This window comes from Leguminivora glycinivorella, chromosome 9 (genome assembly GCF_023078275.1).
Source record: "Leguminivora glycinivorella isolate SPB_JAAS2020 chromosome 9, LegGlyc_1.1, whole genome shotgun sequence".
Classification (NCBI taxonomy): domain Eukaryota; kingdom Metazoa; phylum Arthropoda; class Insecta; order Lepidoptera; family Tortricidae; genus Leguminivora; species Leguminivora glycinivorella.
The window spans coordinates 3,427,617-3,453,378 of NC_062979.1; the positions used below are offsets into that span (position 1 = coordinate 3,427,617).

The window sequence follows — 25,762 nt, forward strand, 5'->3', positions numbered from 1 at the left end:
CATTCTTTTGTGGTGTTTGTCCCATAAAATTATACGTACAAAAAATAAAAATAGTACACCAACGAATTACTGCAAGATACAGTTATTTTAGGTTTATAGCAAAAAGCAGGTTCCACCGAGATTTGAACTCGGATCGCTGGATTCAGAGTCCAGAGTGCTAACCGTTACACCATGGAACCGTGTAATTAGTCATCGAATAATAGCGAAGTAATTCAATTACCCACTTACTTCTTTAAACAAAACTGTAGTTGTATTAACTTCACTGTTTATTCAATTGTGCATAATTTTGTATTGATTACGCATCCAGTATACCAATTACCAAATACAGATGCGTGTGTATGAGGTTCCATGGTGTAATGGTTAGCACTCTGGACTTTGAATCCAGCGATCCGAGTTCAAATCTCGGTGGAACCTTCTTTTTTATAATTCCAAATTTCTAAAACGATATTAGTCCTTCATCAACTTTTTAAAGGTACCTACTCGACGCCAGCATATTGAACAGCGGCATACTTTATGCAACAATGCGTATACAATTGATTGAACGCACTATTCTGTTGCGTTGCGTACATTGCGTAGAGGTTACGGTAATTAGCCTACTTTTGGCGCATTGAAAGAACTTGAATAGAGCTCTCTTCGTCCTTGTACTCCTTGTAGACTACAGTACTATTGATTCAGGTATTAACAACAAAATTGTACTCTAACCGAACATACTACTTACAGAGCTTACATGATAAACGCCAGCAATTACAAAATTTCATATTAGAATTTACTCTGTAGTGCGAAACACTATGTGTCACATGGTAGGTAGGTAGGAAAATAGATTCCACCTTGGGCATTAGTACTTGAATCCGTCACTACGTTCAGGATCAGGATTATAGAATCCTTTACTTCGTTCAGGCAGGCAAGTATGGTCGCGCGATAAATGATAAAACATCTGGCCGTCCCTATCGCACTTACAAATATGTAGTAAGTAGAGTAAGACCATGCTTGCCTGCCAGGATTCAATGTGCGCTCTCGCCGTAAATTAAACATTTCGCTGCCCTGTGACACAATCTACTATTTGTTTTTTCTTTATAACTTTACCAACAGTACCAAACCCTACAGTAATTTGACATAGTATTCTCTCGAATCCCACAGGCTCTATACTGGCCAACCAGAAAAAAGACGTTTAGAACTTAGGTATTAATTTCTATAGCTGACCACTTGACAATCCGGTAGGATTCGAGATAGAAGGGGGTAAATAAAATGCATTTTTTAACACAATGTATGAGTTTAATTTGAACAAAGCCACTACCTTAGCTAAGAAGGCACCTTTTCGCTGTTCTAACGTTTCTACAATCTCGTAAATAATTCTTTTAGCGTCTATTACATTACCAAAGCAAATTCTATGTACATTATAATTTATGCAATGCAGGTCCGATTCACACGTGGGGCAAGTGCTAAATATATCCATGTTTAATAACTAGTGAAAATATTAAATTTTGGGTGATTAAATTTAAATTATTATTACATTTGTTCGATTTAGTATTCGATGTCAGTGAGTACGAATTGCGCAGCGCTTCCGTAGGAGAGGATGCGGTTCTTGATGGCCTTGAGTTTGGAGATGTAGTGCTTGTGTATCTTGGTGTTGGTCCTCTTGTACCGGAGCGCTGTTATCATCTTATCTACAGTGTAGTGCAGCCAGAGAATGTTCGTGTACGGTTCGAAGTTCTTCCAGTCGTTGCTGTGGACAAAAATGAAAATGTTACATTATGTTGTAAAAATCAAACAAAGCGGTTGAGAATATACATAGTACATTACGATACAAGTACATAAAAAAGGAAGTTCGAAACGAGTGGCGATAAATTAAAACACGACCATGAACCATGGTTCATTATATGTCAGGTCGAAACTTCGGATGGCCATTTGTACTGAAAAACGTCGTACGACACACGCATTTTACGCACGTGTATCGTAATGTACCCATTTTATTTCCATACATTTTGATCTATTCCTTAATGTTACTTGCTAATCTTGCTATATTGAACATTAGGGAGCTCCCACAGTAACTGTTAATGTTACAACATCGTACAACAGAGACATTGTGAAAGTACTAATACTAGTGTAACTACTATAGTGTTTTCTTCTGTTGTTCCTGTCACACAATACGACACCACAGTTACACCACAGCTAATAATTATGGGAGCACCGATATAGGTCGCAAGTATGTACAATTTATAAACATCACAATCCAATAATAAACAAACAATCTATCGGAAGTAGATAGAAATCGACTACACAGTTTTCTAATATCACAAAGAGAAATGTTGTATGCACATTGTACGATTACTATGCTTTCACACAGAAAGAGAATAGCGAATAATGGTGTTGTTTACTATGCTGTTTCATGTTCCAAGTTGATGATGCCGCTTCTAAAAACTAAGGAAGTTTTTGGTTTTAGAATAGAATAGAAGTGTTTATTTGCTAGAATACGTCACAATATAGGTCTTAAAAAATAGATACAGAATCAGTATTCAGTCGACATATAGCCAACATGCAAAGTGTTTACATTGTATATTACATTCCGTAACGGTACATCAGGTACATGCATATCATTAATAGCCTAGATCCTAATATATAAAACAATTTCATAGTCATTAAAATAAAATAAAATATTAACTTACACATGAATTATTGCACATTACAAATTAGAAATAAAATCAAATAGTTAAAAAATAAATAAATTATATATTACAATTTGAAATTTAAATAATCCTTAATACTATAAAAGCAGTGGTCTTGTAGCCATTTAGTCAGTGCTTTCTTAAATTCATTTCCATTCAACATTCTTAATTCAAGCGGAAGGTTATTAAACAACACTATACACATATTATAAGCATTTTTCCTATAAATATCAGATTTACAAGCTGGCTGGTATATCATATTTGTGTACTGGGCACGTAGCTCTCTTGCAAACATTTCTTCTCGCTTTTTAAAATATTCTGGATGGCTTTTGGTAAATAGGCATGCCTTTAGGATGTACATACAAGCTAAGGGAAGAATTCTGAATTTAAGGAATAAAGGTCTGCAACTGTCATCAAATCGAACACCGCCTATTTCTCGTAAACATCTTTTCTGGATAATAAATACCCTCTGAACGTCAACGGAATTTCCCCAAAGCAAGAGTCTGTAATTAAGGGTGGATGCCACATATCCATGGTAAGCAGTTAACGCCGCCCTAACAGAAACTGAATCCTTTAGTCTTCTTAACTTGTAAAGTGCTTCATCGGTTCGTTTTTGAGTAGAGCTATTTATTACAAATATTTTTGCTCGATGTTTAAACTGACTAGCGTTTATCCTCTTAAGTCCCGGCGTACTAGTAAAAGTACATAATTAATAGTATTTGATTTTTGAATTCTTTTTATAGAAGGTTCCTAATTGAGAATTGGAAAAGGCCTGGGCCTTACGAGGTTATGTAAAAGACAACAGTCATTAGTGTCAAAGATATAAGGCAAGATGCTACTTAAAGTTCTAATAAAATCAAAATCTTATCTCCAGAATAGATATTAACATCGCGCGACCGCAATACCTACACTGTATTTTATATTTTTAGCGGATATGATAACAATGTCAATGTCTCGTCAGTAATAAGTAATCATTTTAAGTTTGAAGAAATAGTATGAATTTGTTTATAATTGTTTTATTTATCTTTTATCCATGTCAGGGGGACATTGATAACCGCAAATCTAAGTTTTTTGTTTTGAGTGTCGGAACTACGGTAACCTTGTTTACGGTTATCTCAAAGCGGTTTTGAACAGCAGCAATGTTTTATCGCGCTCATCTGAGGGGTTGTATATTAAGTACAGTACATTTATTGATGTACAGTCTGTACAAGTGTACATAAGGCACATCCTATCCCAAGTAAAATTTCTAACTGCACACATTCTATTTTCATCTTTTTTTGATTTTAAGATAACCGCACGGTGCGGAATTGCTCTAATTGCTTTACCTATGTACAATGAGTCTAGCCATGAGGGGGTAAGACCAGTCTTAAAAGACATGATTTTTAAATTAAATGTGGCGGTAGAAATGGTAGAATCCGAACTGATAATCTCCGACGGTATCGAGCAGCCCGTCGTCAGCCGCGAGGTCGTTAAGTTGCCGCGACACGGCAGCGCGGTGCGTACTGAGTGGTACTGACGCGACCGGCATCCTCCGGTCTAGTACTCGCTGCATCTCGCTGCGTGCGAGCGCTACACAAGGACAAACCGCGCGGCGCAAATTTTGTTAGAAGAATGAATACTGGTTTTATACTGTGCTATAGTGCTATCGACAGACGATACCGGCAGAGACAGTGCTCGTACTCACTTCAGCTTATCCCTCATGAGGCGGTAGACCTCGAACTGGTAGTCGCCGACGGCATCGAAGAGCCCGTCGTCGGCCGCGAGGTCGTTGTAGAGCGCGGCAGCCTCCCCGCCGGTGGCGAGCGGGAGCGACAGGCGCGACAGCGAGTAGTCGATGATGGTGGCGGCCACGCCGCAGCGCGCCACGCGGTGCGAGCGCCCGCGCAGGACGAACGTCGCGAACTGAAACAATACGAACAAATCAATATTGGCGGACACCTTACACAGATCGACCTAGCCCCAAACAAAGCACATACGACCCATGACGATATATATACATACTTATATAGATAAATACATATCGATATACATATTATAATATAAACCATCCATGACTCAGGAACAAATATCTGTGTTCATCAAACAAATAAAATGCCCTTTGCACGAATTACTTAATTAAACACTAATTGAATCTTATTAAAAAAAAACCCTGACTATAAAACATGTTGCGTTCTTCAGCATACTTAACCTTGCGCGAGATGTAAGATCTGGATGATTCTTAAAATCGAGGAAAAATAATGCAAATGAGTTCGTTTCTTCTCACAAGTAGATAAGAACAGTAAGCGAAAAATAACTGAAATTCCAAATAGAATCAACCACCTCACATACAAATTAACACACAAAGTGACTCTGCTTCGCGATTCTTCGAAACGAATCTTCCTATGCTTAAAATATTTAAAACCTTATCTGTCAAGCGACTTTAGGCGTTGAACGTCGTAGGCACGACACCACAAGATGCCTTTAGGCGTTCTAGGCGGTCAAAGGGTCAATAGAACATATAATACATACGTGTTGTAATTATAATAGAAAATCATTTATTTCAGTCGATTCAGAATCAAACAGTAGGTAAAAATAGGAAAATGAATATGTATGTAATTTACCTTTTGTTCAGTAGGGGCGATCAACACGTTCCCCCAATGCAAGTCGCGATGCTCAAACTGGAAGGCCTCTTCGCCCACGGCCAGACCGAAAGCCACCTGGAAACAATAACAAAACTACTTATCAACCTTTTATCTAACTCTAATAACTATTCAACATAATACAAATATTACACAAAAAGAAAATTATAGCCGAGTGGGTTAGACCAAGGTAAATTATCATCAATTGACAATAGCCGGGTCCACACAGAGCAAAGCACGAGACAATTTCCTCGCGCAGTACATTTTGATTAGGTTGCTGCACGCACTGCTTCGGCCGGGGCACGTTTGCCGACATGGACGTTTGCCGCGCGAGGCACTTGCTTCGTGACGTGCCTCGCTCTATGTGAACCTGGCTAATTACTAGCAAGGTCTGCTGTGTTAGGCATTAGGTAATACAGTATACACACAAACTGCGATCTACCGTACGATCACCATCAGCCGCCAAAATGCTCACAAATATTGGAACGGCCTCTCTCTATTATCGCGGCATTCGAGTGCGATTTCAGAAAATTTTGAACAATTTGACCGCAGCAATATGTCTGACGGCAACTGTCACAAATTGAGGGCTTTACATGGTCGCTTGTCATGGTCACTTTCTAACATTAAATGTGAGAGTGACTCATAAAACGACAAAAGACAACCATCATTTATGCACTTTCAATTGTAAAAGAAGTTTCACTCACACGGCAGATCATAGTGTCATTATACTCATTATGTTAATCTGGTCGAACTCACTCAAAATACAACACAAAAACAAAATGCAAAACAATATTAGTAAAATAAATTTTGTAAACATAGAAAGCGGAAATGGCGACCGCGAAGGATAAGTGAAAATCTAGTCAAGATGGTTAACTCGAACTAGAAATGCACTCATCGTCCGCAGCGGCCAACGTGCCATGCTCAAAACGCTGAAAAAAAAATGGCTTAACCATATAGGTTAAACTGACAAATAAAATTAAAAAATACAACATAAAAGGAGTTTCTGTACAAAAGTTTTCATTTGGAAATGAAATGTTGTTTGATCTCAGCGTGAAGTCGATTTCTAGTGAAAACGTTAACCGCAACCACATTTAGATTTGTGTTGACAACCAAGTTCATAAAATTTCTCATTTATACTTGCATAGACGTAGCAAGACTAGCAAGAGTAGATATGGTTGAGTCAATAGTACGTATCAGCTTTTTACGTCAAAGAAATTATTGTTACAAATTAGTAAGCGTTTACAGTAAATAAATATTTCAAACTTTCGGACGAGTAAGTCAGAAGTAAGACAGCATAGGCCATTTAAAAAAAAACACAAAAGTAGAACTTTTTATAAAGTTATTGTGAACTTAATAGGTTGAACGTAAAAAAAAAACGGAAAACTAAGGAACCCTACACTGAGCGTGGCTCAACACGCTCTTGGCCGGTTTTTGTACTGAAATAGACTAGATAGCTTAGACTAAAATTGCATACATACTTACTATATAAGACTATGTGATGTGAGTATAGAAATTTCTTGCAAAATATTCAGTATTTCAAACTTTTCTACAAAAACCTAATTAAAAATGATCACATTAACAAAAAAATATTCTCGTGCCGTGTTATCTAGGTCAACTAGAACTTTAACCCGAGATATGTTTCCCGGATTATTTAAATATAATTTACCCCCAGCGACAACAGATATACTCATTGTAAATATAAACATTTAGATCTAATGTTTAGTTACCGACACGTGATGCGAGACGATATCTAAATGTCAGCCGGTTATGAAATACGATTGGATGGATTGCCACTGAATATATCCTTCAACCTGTTTTGTCGGAAAGTCACCACTGCAAAATAATGTTGATGGTGCCTATCATTAAAAGGCCCGATAATAATTATCGAAAGCCTGCAAAAAAGACCATGATATATTGACTTTCTTTAATATATATTGTCCATACTCAAAATTGTCTCGGTACATATTAATTCGTTGGCAGCTAAAGCCATGACTATCTCTAGAATGATTCGCCAGGAATGTCGTAAATCTATGAATAAATAAGTATGTTAAGATATCGACATATCGTTACTTATCTATTGTTTAAATAAGATTTATTTCTGATTGCTTAGCTACAAGAGATAACTGCGGAGCCAAATACAAATGATAAGATCTAATATTTACTTAATCGAGGTGTCGCAACTACAAAAAGAGTGATGAAACAAACTGAAGCTCTTGCAGAAACATAAGGGACTATACACAGTACACACACAGGCGACGCATGTCTTAAGACGCGGAACGGACGTTCCGCGTCTCAGGACATGCGTCGCCTGAGTGGAGATGGTCCCTTAACGTGTTATAAAAATATTAAGTTTCTGATTTTAAACATAACTGTACATCTAAATTACCGCATGGAAGTTACTCCAATCATCTATGCTATAAAATTGTAAACGAACAGATGAAGTTAAAGTTAAATGATTGAGTATAACCAAGGTCAAGGGCGTCATGTATATTGCAAATATGGCGTACTATACAAACACCCACTATTTACAATCGCAAGGCTGGACGCGTCACTGATCTCGTGACGTCACGCCAGGGTCGTGTCATGTGCGTCTCGGTATTCAGATATTTAAATCTGTTATAACTTTGATACGGTATGATTACTGGCGCTCATTGGCGAACAATATCAATTTATACTTTATTTTGAGAACATTATTGACCCCGATTGACACGATTGAATGAGAAGGAAGGCCTTGTCAAACGTTTTCGATACAAAATTATTCAAGAGAATGATTTTAGCACGTTTTACTCAAAATGGAACAAACTTCCTGATGCAAAAAACTTCCAATGTCTGCAGGTGGCATCCTAGATATCTAATGAACCGATTTCGATAAGACTTTTTTTACGAGAAAGTGAATTTAAGCGCGGTGGTTCTTAGCTATCATTTTTTTCGATTAAAAAACATAATATATAAATTACACTACAAAATGTCATAAATAATGCGCACGTTTTATATGAAATTAAACGCAATAACGTGCAAAATAGTTGCAATCAACATAGCAAAATAATAACGTAAAGCGGACGTGATGTAAAATCATATTTACTTTACAATGAAATAACACAATAATTGGAATAATACTAGCTACAAAATAGCTACAATGGTTCTATTTATTTACACGACACAGTATTAATGCACTTTCACGCAAACTAACTAGCAAAGATTTTGTAACATAATTAATAAAAAAAATTAAGAAAAATAGAACACTGGAGAAACACATACACAGTAACAAAAAAAATCTTAGTTCAAAAAATCAGAAGCTAAGGATAAAGGAGTTTCATCTTATAGTCTAAAAACTAGTCTTGAAATAGAACTATCACCAATATCCTTAACTTTTAAATCATGTACCAAATTCATAACATCTTCCTAGTGGAATAATCTTGAGTATATTTTACAATGTGCGTCTAGAGAAAAGATTAAAAACGAATTATCAAAATGTTATACCGGGTCCACGTATTTATTAACTTGTGTAACGGGTAAGTACTTAAGTATTTCTCAATGATAATATCCACCAGAAACACGCATAACTCAGTAAAAAAAAATACACAAAAACAAATGACAATCGATAAAAAAAAAGCTATAAATTACCTGCAAGAACAAAGCGTGCGCCTGTTCAGCACTATTAAACTGATAGCTCTCTAGATCCTGCCCCGCGTTGGCGAGCTCCAACACAATGTACTGTTGATCCGACGGCAGTATGGCGGGGTTGTCGTTTTCCGAGCCCTTGCATTCGTCGTACAGTTCCCACAGATCGAGCAGCCGGGACGTGTAGCTGCCGTATACGCACCTTACTGCTAGTACCTATGGTTGGAAATATCCTTGTTAGAAATCTTACTTATCACCTTTTACTTACTAGAATCCTACACATTGTAAAAGACGCCTTAGTAGACACCTTAAGATTGAAATTACCTTGTGATTTAAAGTGACTTAAAGATGTTTTGGAAGTGATTGGTGGGTCATTTACACAAAAGAATTCAACGGTCGATGGGCACGCGGTACGCTTCTCAATGCGTATCTAAACGCGATGAAATTAGTTGTGGTCTGGTCGGATTCAACGAACTTTTGGAGCCGAAGGGCTGAGTGAGGCAGTCGAGTGTTAAATTGCTGTGGCGATTACAGTCTTGGCTTTCACGAGATGGGTAAATAATAGACTGGTGATATACATAAATTGCGTTCGGAGGGAACAGGTTGATATAGAAAATAATAATGAAGAGAAGGTGATCTTATGGCAATACTCGTACAATTTTGCACAGTCCCTGACAACTAGCAGTGCTAATAGCCCGACCAAGCTAACATAACAATTGCAACGCAGCGCAGTGTGTGGCAATGTCATCAGTAATGTCTAATTTCTATAAAATAAGTGTTGCCTAATCAGTACTACATAAAGAGGATACTGATATTTACATTGTCTTTCCTCTGAGACACTCATAGAGACGATGAGGAGATTGATTGATTGTTGATTGTTTTTTTTTATAAGATTTGTATTGGAAACGGAAGAGCGCTTCGCTGGATCAAGGCAATGTGTGCAAAAATTTCCATCAAATGCTAATTGTTTTCCCAAACTCCTACTGTCATCTCCGCTTCAGTCAACATTAAAAATCTCTCCCAAACAAAACCACTGGTCCATTCCTTACAGTTCACTCATCTTTCCGTCAGTTTTCGAATCGAGTCATGGCCGAATTGGAGTCGAACTCAACGTTTCCCAGAATGTGCCGCGTCACGATCATTTCAATAAGAGTCGGCCCGACGAGATAATTACTTGCATTCATTCCGCAGCCCTATTCTGATGCGGACGTTTAAAAGTATATGAACTCTTTAGTGGTAAATACATTTCTGGTTTGTTGCATATCAGGAAAGCTTTAAAATTGAAATGATAACAGAAAAGTTGGGGAGAATTCCGAGACATGGTCTTTCAAAGGACAAAAATTCTTTTTATCCTTTTTTTGCACAGAACACCCCACTAGAAGAATGCAAGCGATATTGTTCGAGACGCAAATCACCAATCCTTGCGGGGCGAGGCGGGCGCGCACGGTGCTGCCATTGGTCGTTTCAAATAATGGCCTTTACGATTAGCAGCAGGGATGGGAATGGGACATGTCTATTATAGACAATGGTACCGGTACCAGTACTGTGGTGAATTTGTTTTGCAACAAATTATAATACAGTATGTAAACTAACGAAAACCATTTACTGTAACCCGTAAATGTCCAGGTGATACTGAGAAACTTTTACTATGGGACCAACACCCAAAACGCGAAATAAAAATTTACTCTCCCATAGGAAATACTTACTATAAAATAAAAATACCTATGAAACTGTCAGAAGATATTTTCGTGATTTCGGGGTTGATCCCATAGTAAAAGTTTCTCAGTATCACCTGGACATTTACGGGTTACAGTAAATGGTTTTCGTTAGTTTACATACTGTATTATAATTAAATTATAATAAGGCCTAGTTACCCTTCGGGTTGGAAGGTCAGATGGCAGTCGCTTTCATAAAACTAGTGCCTACGCCAAATCTTGGGATTAGTTTCCAAAGCGGACTCCAGGCTCCCATGAGCCGTGGCGAATGCCGATGCCGGGATAACGCAAGGAGGATGATGATTGTGATAGCACCTCAATAAAAATCATTCTAGTAACTAATAACTAAACTGTGCATTTTTACTTACGTTTACTAAGTTAAATTACCAACTAAATATTCTAAACTAATCAATCAACTAAATAACACTACAGACTCTACAGATTCTAGATAATTATTCACAATTACCAATCTACTTTCTTTTATATTTCATAAAATGGTAGCACAGGGTACGAACGGTAGTACGAAGTTCCCGCAACAGACATAAACTAACATGGCCCCATCCCTAGTCGTTTACGTGAAAGGGATAGCATATCGCATTGTTAACTAGGCAAAAAGGGATGGACGCGCCTCGGCGCCGCTCAGTACAGCCATATTGACCAGTATAAATGAACTCCGCGGATAATAAACAATATTCAACAAAATAATTAATTTGACTTAACTGTGATGTTATTCCATCTTTTTTATATGTAGAAGTGTTAGAAGACTTGCCACACCACTTTATGCTGCAAGAGACCATTGTTTGCAACCAAATTTGATTATTTAAGATTTTTTCCCGAGCGGACACGAACACTGTTAGCGGGTCGTATACTTGGGCGCTACTGATCGGTGTCGCACGCGTTCAAACTTTTATAAACCTGATTTGTCGTATGCTTGGTGACCGCGAGTCGCCCTGTAAGGGCCGTCTTGTTGTATTTGTCTGTGTTTTTTTGTGAGCAAGTTAAATAAAAATGACAATAGTTTTACGAACTGTAATAAATAAACGACGATTAAAACTCCAATTTTATCAATAAAACGACTTTTAGGGAGCAACCCCATCTATCAGCATTAAGCCACGTTTTACATTATTACGAAAAATAACTCGTCAGTACGTTTCTTCGTTATATTCATGTGTTACTTTATTGATGCATACGAATTCAGCTGTCAACTACGTGAGCGTATAACGAAATAAAAATGTAACACCGCCATTTAAACAGATTTATTCCTTCACACATACATCAACGAAACCACATCGTTATGAAACACAGAGAATAAGGCATGTTCTCGGAATAGAACTGGTTCACAAATTGGTATGCGTCCCACCCCCTGTCACGTCAAATGAATGGACTGCTGGGCATTGTATGGCGGTTGCTAGGCGTTGTATCTGTGTTAGTGCCTCATATTACCTGTTTAAAATGAATAAGGGCATATTGAAAGCTAAGGTCGGCAAAAACCTAGCTTATTATACTGAGGGAGATATTCTACCTATCTAATTTTTCGCGCTAATATTAATTTGATCAAAAATGGATTGGTGTAATATCATACCAACCTAAGTTATGCTATACGCTGTCAGTTTACAACTACATACTGAAATATGATGAATCTTAGCATAAAAGCAAGCTAAGTTCATCTTTCTGAACTGAATAGGCTACTTTTCTCCTAGTCAAATCAGCTCCTTTTTTATGAACTGTCAAAACGATTATTACTTGATACATACATACAATCACGCCTGTGTCCCATGAAGGGGTAGGCAGAGCACATGAAACTACTCAGGTTTCAGTGCCACTCTTGGCAAATAAGGGGTTGAAAGAAAACGAAACTGCCTCTCGCCTACGCCACAATTTAACCCATATCCCACAGTCGCCTTCTACGACACCCACGGGAAGAAAGGGGGTGGTGAAATTCTTAACCCGTCACCACACGGGCAATCATCATATGGAATTAATATGAAATCGAATTGAGTGACGTCACGGTCAACTGATTTACTTTATATATTTCTATCTGATTTTAAAAATATTAATTGCGAGTTAAAAATAACTGTCCCTGTTTTTCTTATAACAATCTGATGCTTTATTATTTTGTGCATGGTATAATAGTACATTTCGTTATACCTAAGTGCGAGAAGAATGACATTCTCGCACGTGTGACGAACGACGTTTTTTAATACAGTTGCGAAAAAACATTAAAACACTACTACAACGAAATAAAACAATCCGAACTATCAATTTTCCCATGGACATTGACGGATTATTTGACAACTCAAAGGCGTATTTTTGAAGCTTTTAAACTTGCGTGCATATTTTCGAGTTTGCTATTCATCTATAATAACATAATTTATTTCATTGGGTGCCATAAAAACATAGACATTTACAATTTGGGACGATTCGTTAATGTACAACTAACAGCAACCTACATTTTAATTTAATCGATCCTTGAGGTTTTTGCACGTGCATTAAGTTAAAACATGGTAGACGCCTCTACTTTGACAGCAGAAGGCGCGTTTCGTTCCAATCATGTTCTGTTTACACGACTCATTATGACCGATTTTTTAGCATGACTAAAAGTAAACAATTACATATGAAATATTAACGTTTTAAATATTAGTCACTTAATAGTATGTTTATAGTTTAATTCTGTCTTAGTAAACTAGACTAATATGAAAACAGCTCGGTAAGTAGTCGTAAAATGGAACGTACTTATACTTTTTACGCACTAGTTCGTAAAATACAACTTCTCGCACGCTAAACAGCCAAAAAACGAGCACTTTTTGAGCAACTGTATTAAAAAATATATTATTTTATTTAAAGTACAGTCAAGTTGCCTATTGAACAAACTCATAAATATGGGCGTAACATCATAGAATTCATGACCATGAGATAGAAAATTGTCATTATCTATCGATGACTAAAGTAGCTATCTGCTAACTATATCTTGCTAACACTTGCATTCTAAAGAAAAGAGCAACTACATAGAAATAATTCTCCGACGCTGTGACTTGTTTTAGCGTAATAATTTTCTGGTAAATGTGAACGATCTTGTCAAACTTTAAGTATGAAGAATGGCTGCACGCTCAGTAGCGAGAGTGGATACGAGTAAGACCGGCTAAGTAATCAGTCAGGATTTCGAAACATAACTTTCCCTCACGTCAAAATGATTGATATTAAAAATGTCTGACTGCTATAAGATGGTTTTTGTCTTACTCTGTTTAAAGGTACCTGAGTAATGTCAGGAATAAATAAAAGGGGCTATTGTGAACTCAAAGGTTATTCAGGTGTCTTCAATGGCTAAGAAGATTAATGTGTTTTCTTTGACACACTGTAAGCCAAAGGATGTGACATTAATTATTTTCATTTGAAAGAGTGGCACAGGCTAAACAATTTACTTTCAAATATCTGACTCGTGTTTAGGACTTTATAACTTTCCACGTTTTGCCAACAGGAAGCAAACAAAACAACAATGTTTTCAAAGATTTCATGGCTTCTTTGACTTTTAAAACAAGTATTTTTAGAATCGACATTTGTACGGTAACAGTATTTTCCCGGAGTGGAAGGCAGGGGACAATAGATGAAATTTATTTTCAAACAAATTCTGAGAAAAGTCTAAATGTTATTTTAGCTATAAAGTACTAACACGTGGCTCTCTGAACTGTTGACTTTTTAAACTCGTTGAATAATAAATCTATGAATAGACATAGACAAGACAAAAATAAAAACAAAATCAAGAATTTTCTTGCCAAATATCATGAGATCAAGTTGAAAAAAGCGACTAGTGGACGAATACATACGAATGTATGAAGAACTTTTGCCTGAGCCTCTGAAACGGAGACGTTAGTTTTCATTAGGACTATTATCGAAACCATTCATTATTTTTCTTCACATGAGAAGTTGACAAGGTCTAATAAAGAGATATCTAGTAGGTAGCGTTGTTGACAACCCTAGCTGTCGAGTCCCTCAGTCAGATCCAGTTCCCTCTTACAATGTAACTAGTCTGTTTCATTTATTAGAACCTGGCAACAGAACTAGGAATAGTAACAATTAGCGCAACTAGAACATGTTTTTGTCAAGCGTGCCGACGACTAATTATCTTTTTGCCTTTGCTAGCAAGGTTCAGAAAACGTGACTAGGTTGAAGCCAATATAAGTAGCTCTTCAGAATCGTGACAAAATAAATACGAATGTACGGGAAAAATTTAGAGGGCCGTCAGAGGCCAAGAAATCGAACTCTAATAGTTAGTAACCTAATGTACCTATATAAGTAACTTACGTCCCTTACTTAGGCATGGTCGGAACTCAAAAACTAATGAAAAGAATCCACAGCCCTGCTTTACCGAACTTTTTAGTGTAGTATGTGTACTAAAGAGCTACGAAAACGCTTATAGATAGACACACGCGTATAGAAACTATAGAATGGATGGACATATGCATTTTATATTAGCATAAGCTAAGGACTGTATCGTTAATTATAGGGACAACACAAACCTCGTCTAAATGTTGACATGTGCATAATTTTGTATTATTATGGTCCGAGAGTATGATCTGAAGGTATTGCTAAGTACTATTTGATATAAGAAGGTCTCATATTTTTTTTATTTTAGGGACTTTTTTTTTTTTTTTTTTTTTTATACTACGTCGGTGGCAAACAAGTATACGGCCCGCCTGATGTAAAGCGGTCACCGTAACCTATGGACGCCTGCAACTCAAACAGTGTCACATGCGCGTTGCCACCCCATTAGAAACTTGTACATTCCCTTTTGCTGTGTTAAGTACACAGCAAAAAGGAGTGTACAAGTTCCAAGGAGGGTTCGGGTTGCCGACGACTCAAAGGACAATAAACGGAACTAGTTCCGTAAGTCCTCCCGTCATCAGCACACCGCACCCTCGTTGAGCTCTGGCAGCCTTACTCACCGACAGGAACACAACACTATGAGTAGGGTCTAGTGCTATTTGGCTGCGGTCTTCTGTAAGGCGGAGGTACTACCCCAGTTGGGCTCTGCTCTAGATTCGAGCGAGACGATATCCGCTGTGCTGTGCCCTACCACACAAAGCGGAATATCATTCGCTATGCCCTACCTCCTACTAACTTTATGGTACTTTCATTAAGGTCTAGCAAATACATTTCGGACAACCCCTAATCTGGCTTAATTTGAAAATATCTCAAAGACTCTTTGTACGATTTCGACAAACAAAGGTTAATATGCTGCCAAAATATATTTTTAAGAGTCCTCTTCATGGTTATTCAATTGGGTAATTGCAGAATAAATGCGGTGAATTTATAAAATTTAAAAAAACGCATTTTTGAGCAACGTTCCGGATTGCCGTAAATTTTTGATACAAGCAGGATGAGAGAAATAGATAAAAAAAATTAGGCATAGGCCAATGTCTAATAGACATTTATGGTGTTTGAACAGTGCCTAAGCCAGATAGATATAAACATTGTATGATAGTTAAATTCGACATCAAAGTCGGAGTTAGCGTAAGCGCCATGCTACATTCTCTAAATGGCTGCCATACACAGATCATGAACTTTATTTTTTAAAAATAACAGTGGCTAGACTATGTCTAGATATTCTGCTTTGTGGATCACGTGTCGTTAAGGTTCGCATTGTACAATTTTTTTTCGCAATTTTGTCGTCTTGTACATGTCTTGTACGCACTTTGTGAATTTTCTAGTAGCATTTGTCCGAAATCATAATTGGTACTCCGGAGGATTAAGTCAATGCTGTCTAAACCACATGCTTTACGTCGAGTTTCTAGGACAAAATGCGTACTTTATTATGTGCCTTATTAAGCCCATGTCTTGTTATAAGAAAAAAATATAATAGTAAATAAATACGGCTACTCAAAGTTGTCTCCATATTTAACGATACAGTCTTTATTGCAAAATAAGTCAGCTTCATATTGGTTTTCCTGTACATTGCTCTGCAATGTGATGACAATGTTCTCATTGGTAACAAGAGCGCTGGCGAATAAAGCCATCGAACGCCTTTGTGAGGTCCACAAGATACCAACAAGGCGTAATCGAGAATTACATTCACACAGTTTGAACTGAAAGCTGAGAATCATTTGCCGGTGGCTGGGATGCCAGGAGGTTCAATTCTAAGAACACTTAATTAGGGTCAACAGATGTTGCGAAACAGGTTCATTTGTCGACAATTGCGAGTGCATGTTGGAACAATAAATGACAAAAATAATGTGACATGCAGACCTTTGGGTCCAGCTGCCTAGTGACGTAAAAAGTAGCAGCATTGACCCTATTGTCTACTGAACTATGACTGTACAATTGACTACCTTTTTCTGGAATAAATTGTCTCACTTTTGCATTATCATTGAAGCTCTCTGAATTTGAAGACCGCATATCTATGAATTTTATATTACACAAATTTGGCATCAAATACATAGCGACAGTCAATGTGGCCAAATATTTATTTGTATCACTACGATGCCATGCCAGATACATCGTTGAAATTATTATTTTTTTCAGGCAGAGATTTGCTTTTTCAAACAGTAAGTAGGAAATTATAAACAAATTGCCGTGCATAAAATATTATTATTAAAATTATAGTCAACGGTCAATTACGTATTGTATTGTCTCTGTGTTATTCATGTTTGTCATTGAGTATGATTCAATTCGTAGTTCAGGTTATTGGTAGCTGACGAAATGTTGAAATTAAGAGGTGACATCGAATTTTCTGCGTAATACGGTTAAATTTTAAGGAAAACAATGATCGATGTATTTCCCACGCAATATAATAAAGATGTAGGTTACTTAACCTTAAGAGGATACGGTAGCGAAAATGCTAAAATGGAAAGGAGCCCCCCTTTCAACTTGGGAATTTTAGTTAAATATACAAGTGTTATTAACTAGATTTATCGAAAAAAAATTGTCCATTAAGAACAACTCAGTCAAAAGATATTTCAAAAAAATCTTTAAAATCGAGGTTCCGCTCTCGACTATTTCCTCCTTCAAAACTTAATCAATCGGAACGAAATTTGAGAATCTGAATAACAATGAAATAATCTATGTCGGACCGTTTAGCTTTTTTGGTTAATTGTTACCAATCTTGAGTATCACACCTTTTTTTGCGCCACAATGAAAAAGGCCGTTTTTGGAAATTTTTGATTGGCTCTAGAATCATTAAAAAGCAGAATATCAAAAAAATCAAAACGGTCCGACACAGATAAAAATAATAACAATCTGTGTTGAAAAAATCATTGCTCTATCTTCAAAAACCAGGGAGGAAATAGTCGAGAGCGTTTGTATGGAGAATTGACCCCTACAGTATCGTCTTAAGTGCGAATGCAAAATAAATATGCAAAATAGATAGCAAAGTATAAATAAAATTGAAAGTATCTCGAAATGTGAAACATATCAAATGTACCAATTTATTGAATTTTCTTTCAGGGCGATAGTAGTATCACCTTCAAGAAAAACAGAACGCCCGACAGACGAAATTATTGATTCGGTCGTAGCACTCGTAGACTGAAAACTCTGAATCAACAAGACCAGGTTACATTTGTCAGATAAATCGGGGCGGCCAAAGTGTTCAGAAATATGAGAGCAAGCTTTTGTTTCATGTTTGTCCAATAACTGCCCACCATATACTAAAAATAAATTCTCTTTGGATAGAGCTCATTTTTACATACATTTTCTATTACTAGCCACGTTTTTCTTTTTAGTACAAGGTGGCCAGTTAGTGGAAAGGGGCCGCTTACTGCCAATTTTTATCTTTTGACACCTGACAGACATTTTTCAGTTACAATTAAGTTTCTATAAATGGAAAATGTATGTACTGTACAATCGTTTCATTTAAACAAAGCCAGCTGCGAATAAAATACTAGAAACGGAATAGATTTTCTAGCAGCTTGCGTAACTGGCCAAGTAAGTTTACTATAGAGTAATTATCCATGGGGTCTATAGTTAAAAAGAGAGAGCATATAAAGATAGACAGAGAAGGGGGGACGTGTTCAGTGGCAAGGGAAATCGCGAGTTGAGCTAGCGATTCTAATAACGTGTAATTTTCTAAGTTCACGCACTTTGAGTAAGACATTATTATTAAGTAGAAGAGTTTTTATAGGTATACAATTTACTTTTCAAACGAATTTTGACGTCGGACACAAAATAACACATGTACTTATGCGGACCATTTTAATGAATTACGGTTTTCTGAACATCCATACCTATCATAGTTTTATTTCATGAGTAACTATCGCGGTAACCGAAGACAATATTATCCATATCTTACTAACCAAAATTCAATAGTGCAATCGTTTTGACACTTTTGACAGTTCGAAAATAGAAGCTGAGAGAACCATACATACGTACATATTTCAGTCGACACTTGTATTTTTGATTGCCTCACTAGGCAGTCAAACAAAATATCATAACATTTATCTATCCTTAAACAAAGATGTTTAATCAGTGCGTGATGATAAACTCGAATGGCAATCTGATACACCCAGTATCATGGCCATCATCATAATCTTATCGCAGACTTAGTGGCAATGCCAAAAGGAGTTGGTATAACTGAGGTAATGATTGCAGAAGAAACGAGTAGTCTAAGTTGTTTTTCCGCCTTTGGCAGGCATCAATTGAATCTGGTATGGCGATTTTTAGAAACAATCCATGTTAGGGTGATCAGCAGAGGGCGGAATTGCTCATGGCAAAAATCAAACGTCAATAGAGTTGGAACGTTAAATTCTATCGACTATCGATTACACTGAAATTATCAGTATATTGTTGAGTTGTTTTCGACGTAAGTACGACAAGGATACTTCTTTATCCATTTGTTGACTGTTTTTCGTTTTGGATTAACCATTTTTTTCAAACGTGAATTAGTTTCAAAAGGACTAGTGACAGAAATGGTAATTGTAATTATATGTCATACAATTTACTTTTAATCTTATCAAAGAGGTCAAAATCAAATGGTCGAATAGCTAATCAAAGAGGTTTAAAGTCAGAAATGTAAAAGGAGACTGAATTTATCGATAACTGAAAATGTCGATAAAATTTAACATTCCAACTCTATTGACGTTTGATTTTTGCCATGAGCAATTCCGCCCTCTGGTGATCAGGCCCTCAAGAGTACCTAGTTCTTGTTTTACTGTGCACACAGAGACAGACACATTTCATTTCAAAAGTTACACGACGTAAGAAGATGTAGAAGTAATTTTACGGCGCCTCTTCTACAATTAATAACTCTTTGGTGAGAAGCTAATAACATACAGAGAAAGTTTTCCTTGATGAAGCAAGGACTTGTTTATCTGCTACAATGTAGTTTATGTAGGTTTTCCGCTTCCGTTTGCGTATTTTCCTTATACGGCATATTGCAAAGGCAGAATTTTATTTACCAGAAGTAAATGTGACACTGACACCCCTTGATTTGCAGGAGTCGATAGGTTACGGTGACCGCTTTCCATCAGGCGGACCGTATACCTGTTTGCCACCGACGTGGTATAAAAAAATACTTCTTAAAGCTATATGTCGTCCAAGAAACTAGATGTGGAATATCAACCACTAGCAATCTCTAAGACGAGCGGTTTCGGCTGTGCGTTGATATGTCAGTCAGTTAGTCAGTTTCTTCTTTTATATATTGAACGCATCTTTAAGTGGTCTTTTTAACGTATTCTGTCGCGTTCTCATAATTCAAGGTCAGAAAGAAATTCAAAATAAATGCTATTAAGTATTACTCTTACTATTTTCAACATACGCCGTTTTATCAAAGAGTACAAAGGTTGCATTACAGGTTTATAAGACGCTAATGTTCCTACGTATGGCCATATGCATCCCGTCTACTAAACTGACTACTCGCAAACCTTATTCTAATAAACATAAGACCAAAGTCCAATTAACATCTGTCTTCATGCAAAGTCGATGCACTTGCAAACCGTAAACGGGCAAGGCATCATCTAAGGCTACTCGCCGCAAACTGGCGACCGAAGTCGTATTGATCTCTTTCATGCTGATGGAGACCCGGTGAGATAGAAAGGGATAGTACTATAACCATCAGTCATCAATTCCAAGTTAATTTTAACCTTAAAATGTATGTAATAAGGCTTTGTGAAACGTAAATGGAGTGTTTTTGCATCTTTTAATGCGGAAACCGTGCTTCCGCGAACAGCTGGTGTCGGTTCGCGGTAATGTTGTATTAATCATCGTATACTTGAATTGTGGGCATTATTGTTGAAGATAAAGGCGGGATTAATTGTCATGCTTTTAAAAATAAATGCTGAGATTGTGAGAAAGATTAACGACGTGGGAGGTTTATCAATCGTAATTATTATGTATGATATGCTGTGTACTTGAATAACAGGTTTTAAAACTATTAATTACTTGCGATCCGTCTAAGCTAACTTCTAGGCAGACATTGAAGTGTGAAAGTATGATAGTATCACTAAGACCTGATTGTATACCCTTAAAGGGATAAGTTCGCCTTTGTACTGTCTATCCTGTGTCATATTTGTGTTTTGTGTTTTGTACAATAAAGAGTTTATACATACATACATACATATATACATACAGGTTAACGATTTTCATAGGTATATCGCATCTAAAACTATCATTTGACATTTAAATCGGGTCCAATTAAAAAACACAAGTTTTTTGTGTTTGTGCGACAGCCTTTTCTCAACCGATAAACAGAGCGGTAGATAGCTAACGTCCACGAGGGTTCATTACAAATTGCTCTATGGTACCTACTTTAAATACGAGTTATCGCCCCGGAAGCGATGACCGAACGAAAATTTCGCCTGACGCAAGATCTACCTATGTCTTATGTTTCTCTTGTACATATTTTAACAAATTAAGATTGTAGAGTAACATACAACGGACAAATATACCTATAGTACTTCACATTGTGGTAATAGGTATAAAGATGTATTGGTTATATAACCGTATTTTATTTACATTAGTAGTCCATTAAGGACACAAATCGTAGGTTTGAACAGATATCTGTCTCGTGTTGATAAGTCTGGCCTACTTGCTTATCAATTGGCAATACATAACGCTATCTACATGAATGAGGTGATTCATTATAAGACATGCTTTGAATATTTTCTTGGTCGAATGCGGTCAAAGGGTAAGAATTTTAGGTTAGTCTTGATATTTCTGAAAATATTTTAGTGTTATTAATCATTATAACCGCTTTCAATAGGTTCCTTTCAGTACCGATGGTGCTTTTTGCGCATTTGCGCTCCTAATAGTGCGCAAAGCGACACATGTCTTCCAGGTCAAAACTCCATAAAGTCATCACATCTGTACTAAGGAGATTCGTAACTCGAGTCGAGTTAACCCTTCATTTGGCAGAAAATGGTCATGATCATGACATGAGTTCAAGCCTCCTCGGCGCTCGATAGTTCTAATGATTCTGATTCGGAAAAAATACAACAAGAATCAAAGGTCATGTTCGGCAAGGCGAACATTGTCTAATTAAGGGTTAATTAGGGCTTCGGTGCTATTTAATTATCGCCACTCGTGTCGATCTTCCTCTTTTCCGCGCCTTGTATCGTAATGTACTATTTTATAGTTAAGTAGTAGTGTTTTCGTCAAGCGAAATTTAATATTAAATTGTATGGAAGCGAGTATTCGAGTTAATAGACAACCTTTCCTTTTTGTTTTATTTGGCATTGGTAAATGACGTGTTTCGGAAGTAATTATCAATCGGTTTAAACGAAAACATCATTATATCAAATAATAAACAAACAAATCCAAGAAACGCGCGCGTCACCAAATCAAAACAACACATTACAGGAAAAAATGATCAGGTGAGAGCATATTACAGTAGACTTCATAAATATGTATGTATTTCTTCACCGTAATCCATTGCAATATGATAAAGAAATTTAATGTAACGAGACTTCATACAATTTATTCGCGGCCGAGAATCTCGGTCAAACCTTAAAGAAATGTATAGATATGAACTCTTCTGTTGGTAGAACTATTTATTACACGTTTTGGGAAGTGAGAAGACTTGAAGTCTTTGTTTAAGCTTGCATTGCATGCTACCATCTAGTAAGAGAAGTAATTGAAAGCCTTGATAAAAAAATTCCAATAGTTGCCGTGTTCTTAGATATGAGCAAGGCTTTTGATTTTGTGGATCATAAAATATTACTACATAAATTGTACAGATGTGGTATAAGAGGTCCAGCGTGGAAATGGGTTGCCAGTTATCTTAGTAACCGCCACCAGTGTGTTGAAATCACCAGCATTGATGGGTATGAGAAGGTGGATTATAATTCAGACTATAAACCTAATATGACTGGTGTGCCGCAGGGAAGTATACTAGGCCCCCTGCTATTTCTACTTTATATTAATGATCTCCCAAATAGTATAAACCATAAGTCTATTCTCTTTGCGGATGATACAATGCTGCTCATTAAAAATGACGACGAGACGCCATTTGCCGATAAAATCAACCAAGCTTTGGTAAATGTTATAGACTGGCTAGACAATAATAATTTAAAAATTAACATAAGTAAGACAAAAATGATACAATTTCAGACATACCGAAGTAAACATATTGACATGGAAATTAAGTACAACGGCTCAAAAATCGAAGAAGTAGACTCTGCACTATTTCTTGGAGTAAACCTTGACCACTTCTGTAACTGGAAGAGCCACATTGATAGTCTTCGCTCTAAACTAGATCGCTTTGTTTATGTGCTCTATCGTATTCGTAATGTGGTCTCGGAAGCAGCAGCTCTCTCGGCATATCACGGGTATGTGTCATCCCTATTGAGATATGGCCTGATCATTTGGGGAAACTCCGTCGATGCTGACATCATATTTAAAATACAAAAAAAATGTTTAAGGACTCTATCTGGAGCTTGGCATCTAGACCACTGCAGGCCTATATTTAAGCATAATAAAATTTTGACATTGCCTGCAATGTATATACTTGAAATCTGCATTTTTGTCAAAAAGAATCCCTCATGTTTCAAAGCTATAACCATGACCTCTCAAAGAGGTACACATAGACATAGGTTAGACGTTCCCAAAACAAATCTTTCACTGAGTAGGAAAAACGTGCATTACATGGCAGTAGAATTATTTAATACTTTTACAGACAATTTTAAAGCCCTTCCAATAAAATTATTCAAGAAATATTTAACTGACCATCTTATAGAAAATTGCTATTATTCTATTGACGAGTTTAAAACAACATGTAAACTGTGAGATTTTATAACTATTTATTAATAAATTAATCATAGAAATGACATAGAATAATTTTAAATTTTATTGTGTATTAAATTATTGTTATTAAAGTAGTATTGTTAGACTTATTGTAATTAAATAAAGTTAATAATAATAATTTCTAATTGTAATTTATACTGATATTGCAATATTGTATATTTATTAATTATTGGAAAATTATTGTTTTTTTTATCATTATTATCTTTTCATGTAAATTTGATGATACTAATGTCATGTTAGGTGATAAATAGGTTAATTAAGATTATTTGTACGCCATGTATTATGATAAATTAAGGCTGGTTATAATATAATGAAACATCAATGTATACCCTTTTTTAAACAAATAAAACGATTCTATTCTTCTTCTTCTTCTTCTTCTTGGGCAATCTGTTGGGCTGTTAATGCTGTCATTTACATGCATCAATTCTCGTGGCATTTTGTTATCAAGCTCATCAATCATGGAGCCTTTTTTATGAGTCAGCTTTTGGGAATTATTAATTAGATACAAAAATGGGCGAGTTCTTATCTTAGTTTAGGGCAGTCGTGGGCAAACTTTTTTCATTGCGGGCCAAAATTTGAAGGAATTTTAAAGACACCAAAAATGCATTTTTACTACAGTGCTGGCGATATCACACACTATTTTGAAGGACCGGTGCGGTGGCGGGCCGGATAAAATCATTTCACGAGTCGGACTTGGCCCGCGGGCCATACCTTTCCCACCACTGGTTTAGGGCTATGACAGAGTACTTCGACAACCTTCAATTCTCACGCCCAACCAACGTTACATATAAAACCCGATTTTACACCACATTATTCATAACAAAAAATATGCTACGATCAACTTGATTTATTCATATTCCTTACTGGGAAGACAAGATGTTATTGTCAATTGCTGTTACAAATTGTCAGTATACGTTGGGTAATAAAATTTCCACTACGCTATTGACCGCTGATCGGTACCGGCCGATACGTGACGTCACGAAGCGTGTACAAATGTACAGAGTACAGACCCCCCGTGGTTCACGTTTGTTGTGCAATCTTGCTTGCTAGTAACACCATACTGTCTTGGTAAGCTTTATATCGTTGGAGTAAGAACTACGATTAGACTGTTAGTGGTAGGAATGTGATAGTACAAAAAAGTGGTGTAAAAAAGGTTCTCAATTCGATGATGTTACCTCATCTTCAACGGATGATCGAATGAACGGCAAGTTATCGTCCGATATTAGTGACATAACCGATGTTTTCTGCACTAAATATTGGCTATTATGTATTTCAAAATTAATATTATTCAAAACTTGGTCAAATACATCATATTGTAAAAGTTCATGAACGCGTGGCTACGCTGAATCGCGATATCTACATCAGAAATAACCCGGAAGGACCTCGCTCCCTCAAACTGCCATAATTCTTCCAAGAAAATTATGGCCCCCTCATACCAACACCCGATCTCAAATTTGATACTGAATTTATCTTGTTTGACAGCAAATATGGGCGCTTACCACAAAAGGGAAACCCGATATTTGTTGAGTTCGCTAGTCATTAGTTAATTTATGTAAGAACAGAGTACAACATAAGCTATTAAGGTCGATGTATCCACAATCAACACGAAAAACAAAACTTGAGCAGTGTCTCTGTTTATTGCTTAATTTATTCCAACATAGGTTCGTGACTGGGCACATTATAGAGAAAAAGATAAGATAGATTAATAATGAACCTACCGCCCACGCCATTAAAACCGACAGTGGTGAGGCTGATTTAAAAATGAACTCCCCTCGAAAATTAGAAAGGGTACGGGTACCTGAGTATTAGCTTTGAAAAAAACGCAGGTATATTAGGGAAAAAAGGGGATAGCAGGTAGAAATCGGCCTCGGACCGAATTGGAAAAAGCCAAAAGTTTTGGGAAGTCGAGCACCTGCTGAGT

At 36.7% G+C, this 25,762-nt stretch overlaps 1 protein-coding gene and 2 non-coding genes across 3 annotated transcripts in view; 1 reads left to right on the plus strand and 2 right to left on the minus strand.

Annotated features, from left to right (window-relative positions):
* Nucleotides 1-107: 107 nt before the first annotated feature.
* On the minus strand, nt 108-179 carry Trnaq-cug. The gene has a single exon. It is a non-coding gene; the product is annotated as a tRNA-Gln (tRNA).
* A 163-nt stretch (nt 180-342) lies between these two features.
* On the plus strand, nt 343-414 carry Trnaq-uug. The gene has a single exon. It is a non-coding gene; the product is annotated as a tRNA-Gln (tRNA).
* Nucleotides 415-1,250: 836 nt separating this feature from the next.
* Nucleotides 1,251-25,762, minus strand: part of LOC125229470 (serine/threonine-protein kinase haspin homolog) — a 34,154-nt gene continuing 9,642 nt past the window's right edge. The window contains exons 5-8 of the mRNA XM_048134317.1: nt 8,906-9,118; nt 5,264-5,359; nt 4,348-4,565; nt 1,251-1,723 (exon numbers count right to left, since the gene is read on the minus strand). Coding sequence (XP_047990274.1) covers nt 1,522-1,723; nt 4,348-4,565; nt 5,264-5,359; nt 8,906-9,118 — 729 coding nt within the window. The 3' untranslated portion in view covers nt 1,251-1,521. The remainder of the gene's footprint in view (nt 1,724-4,347; nt 4,566-5,263; nt 5,360-8,905; nt 9,119-25,762) is intronic.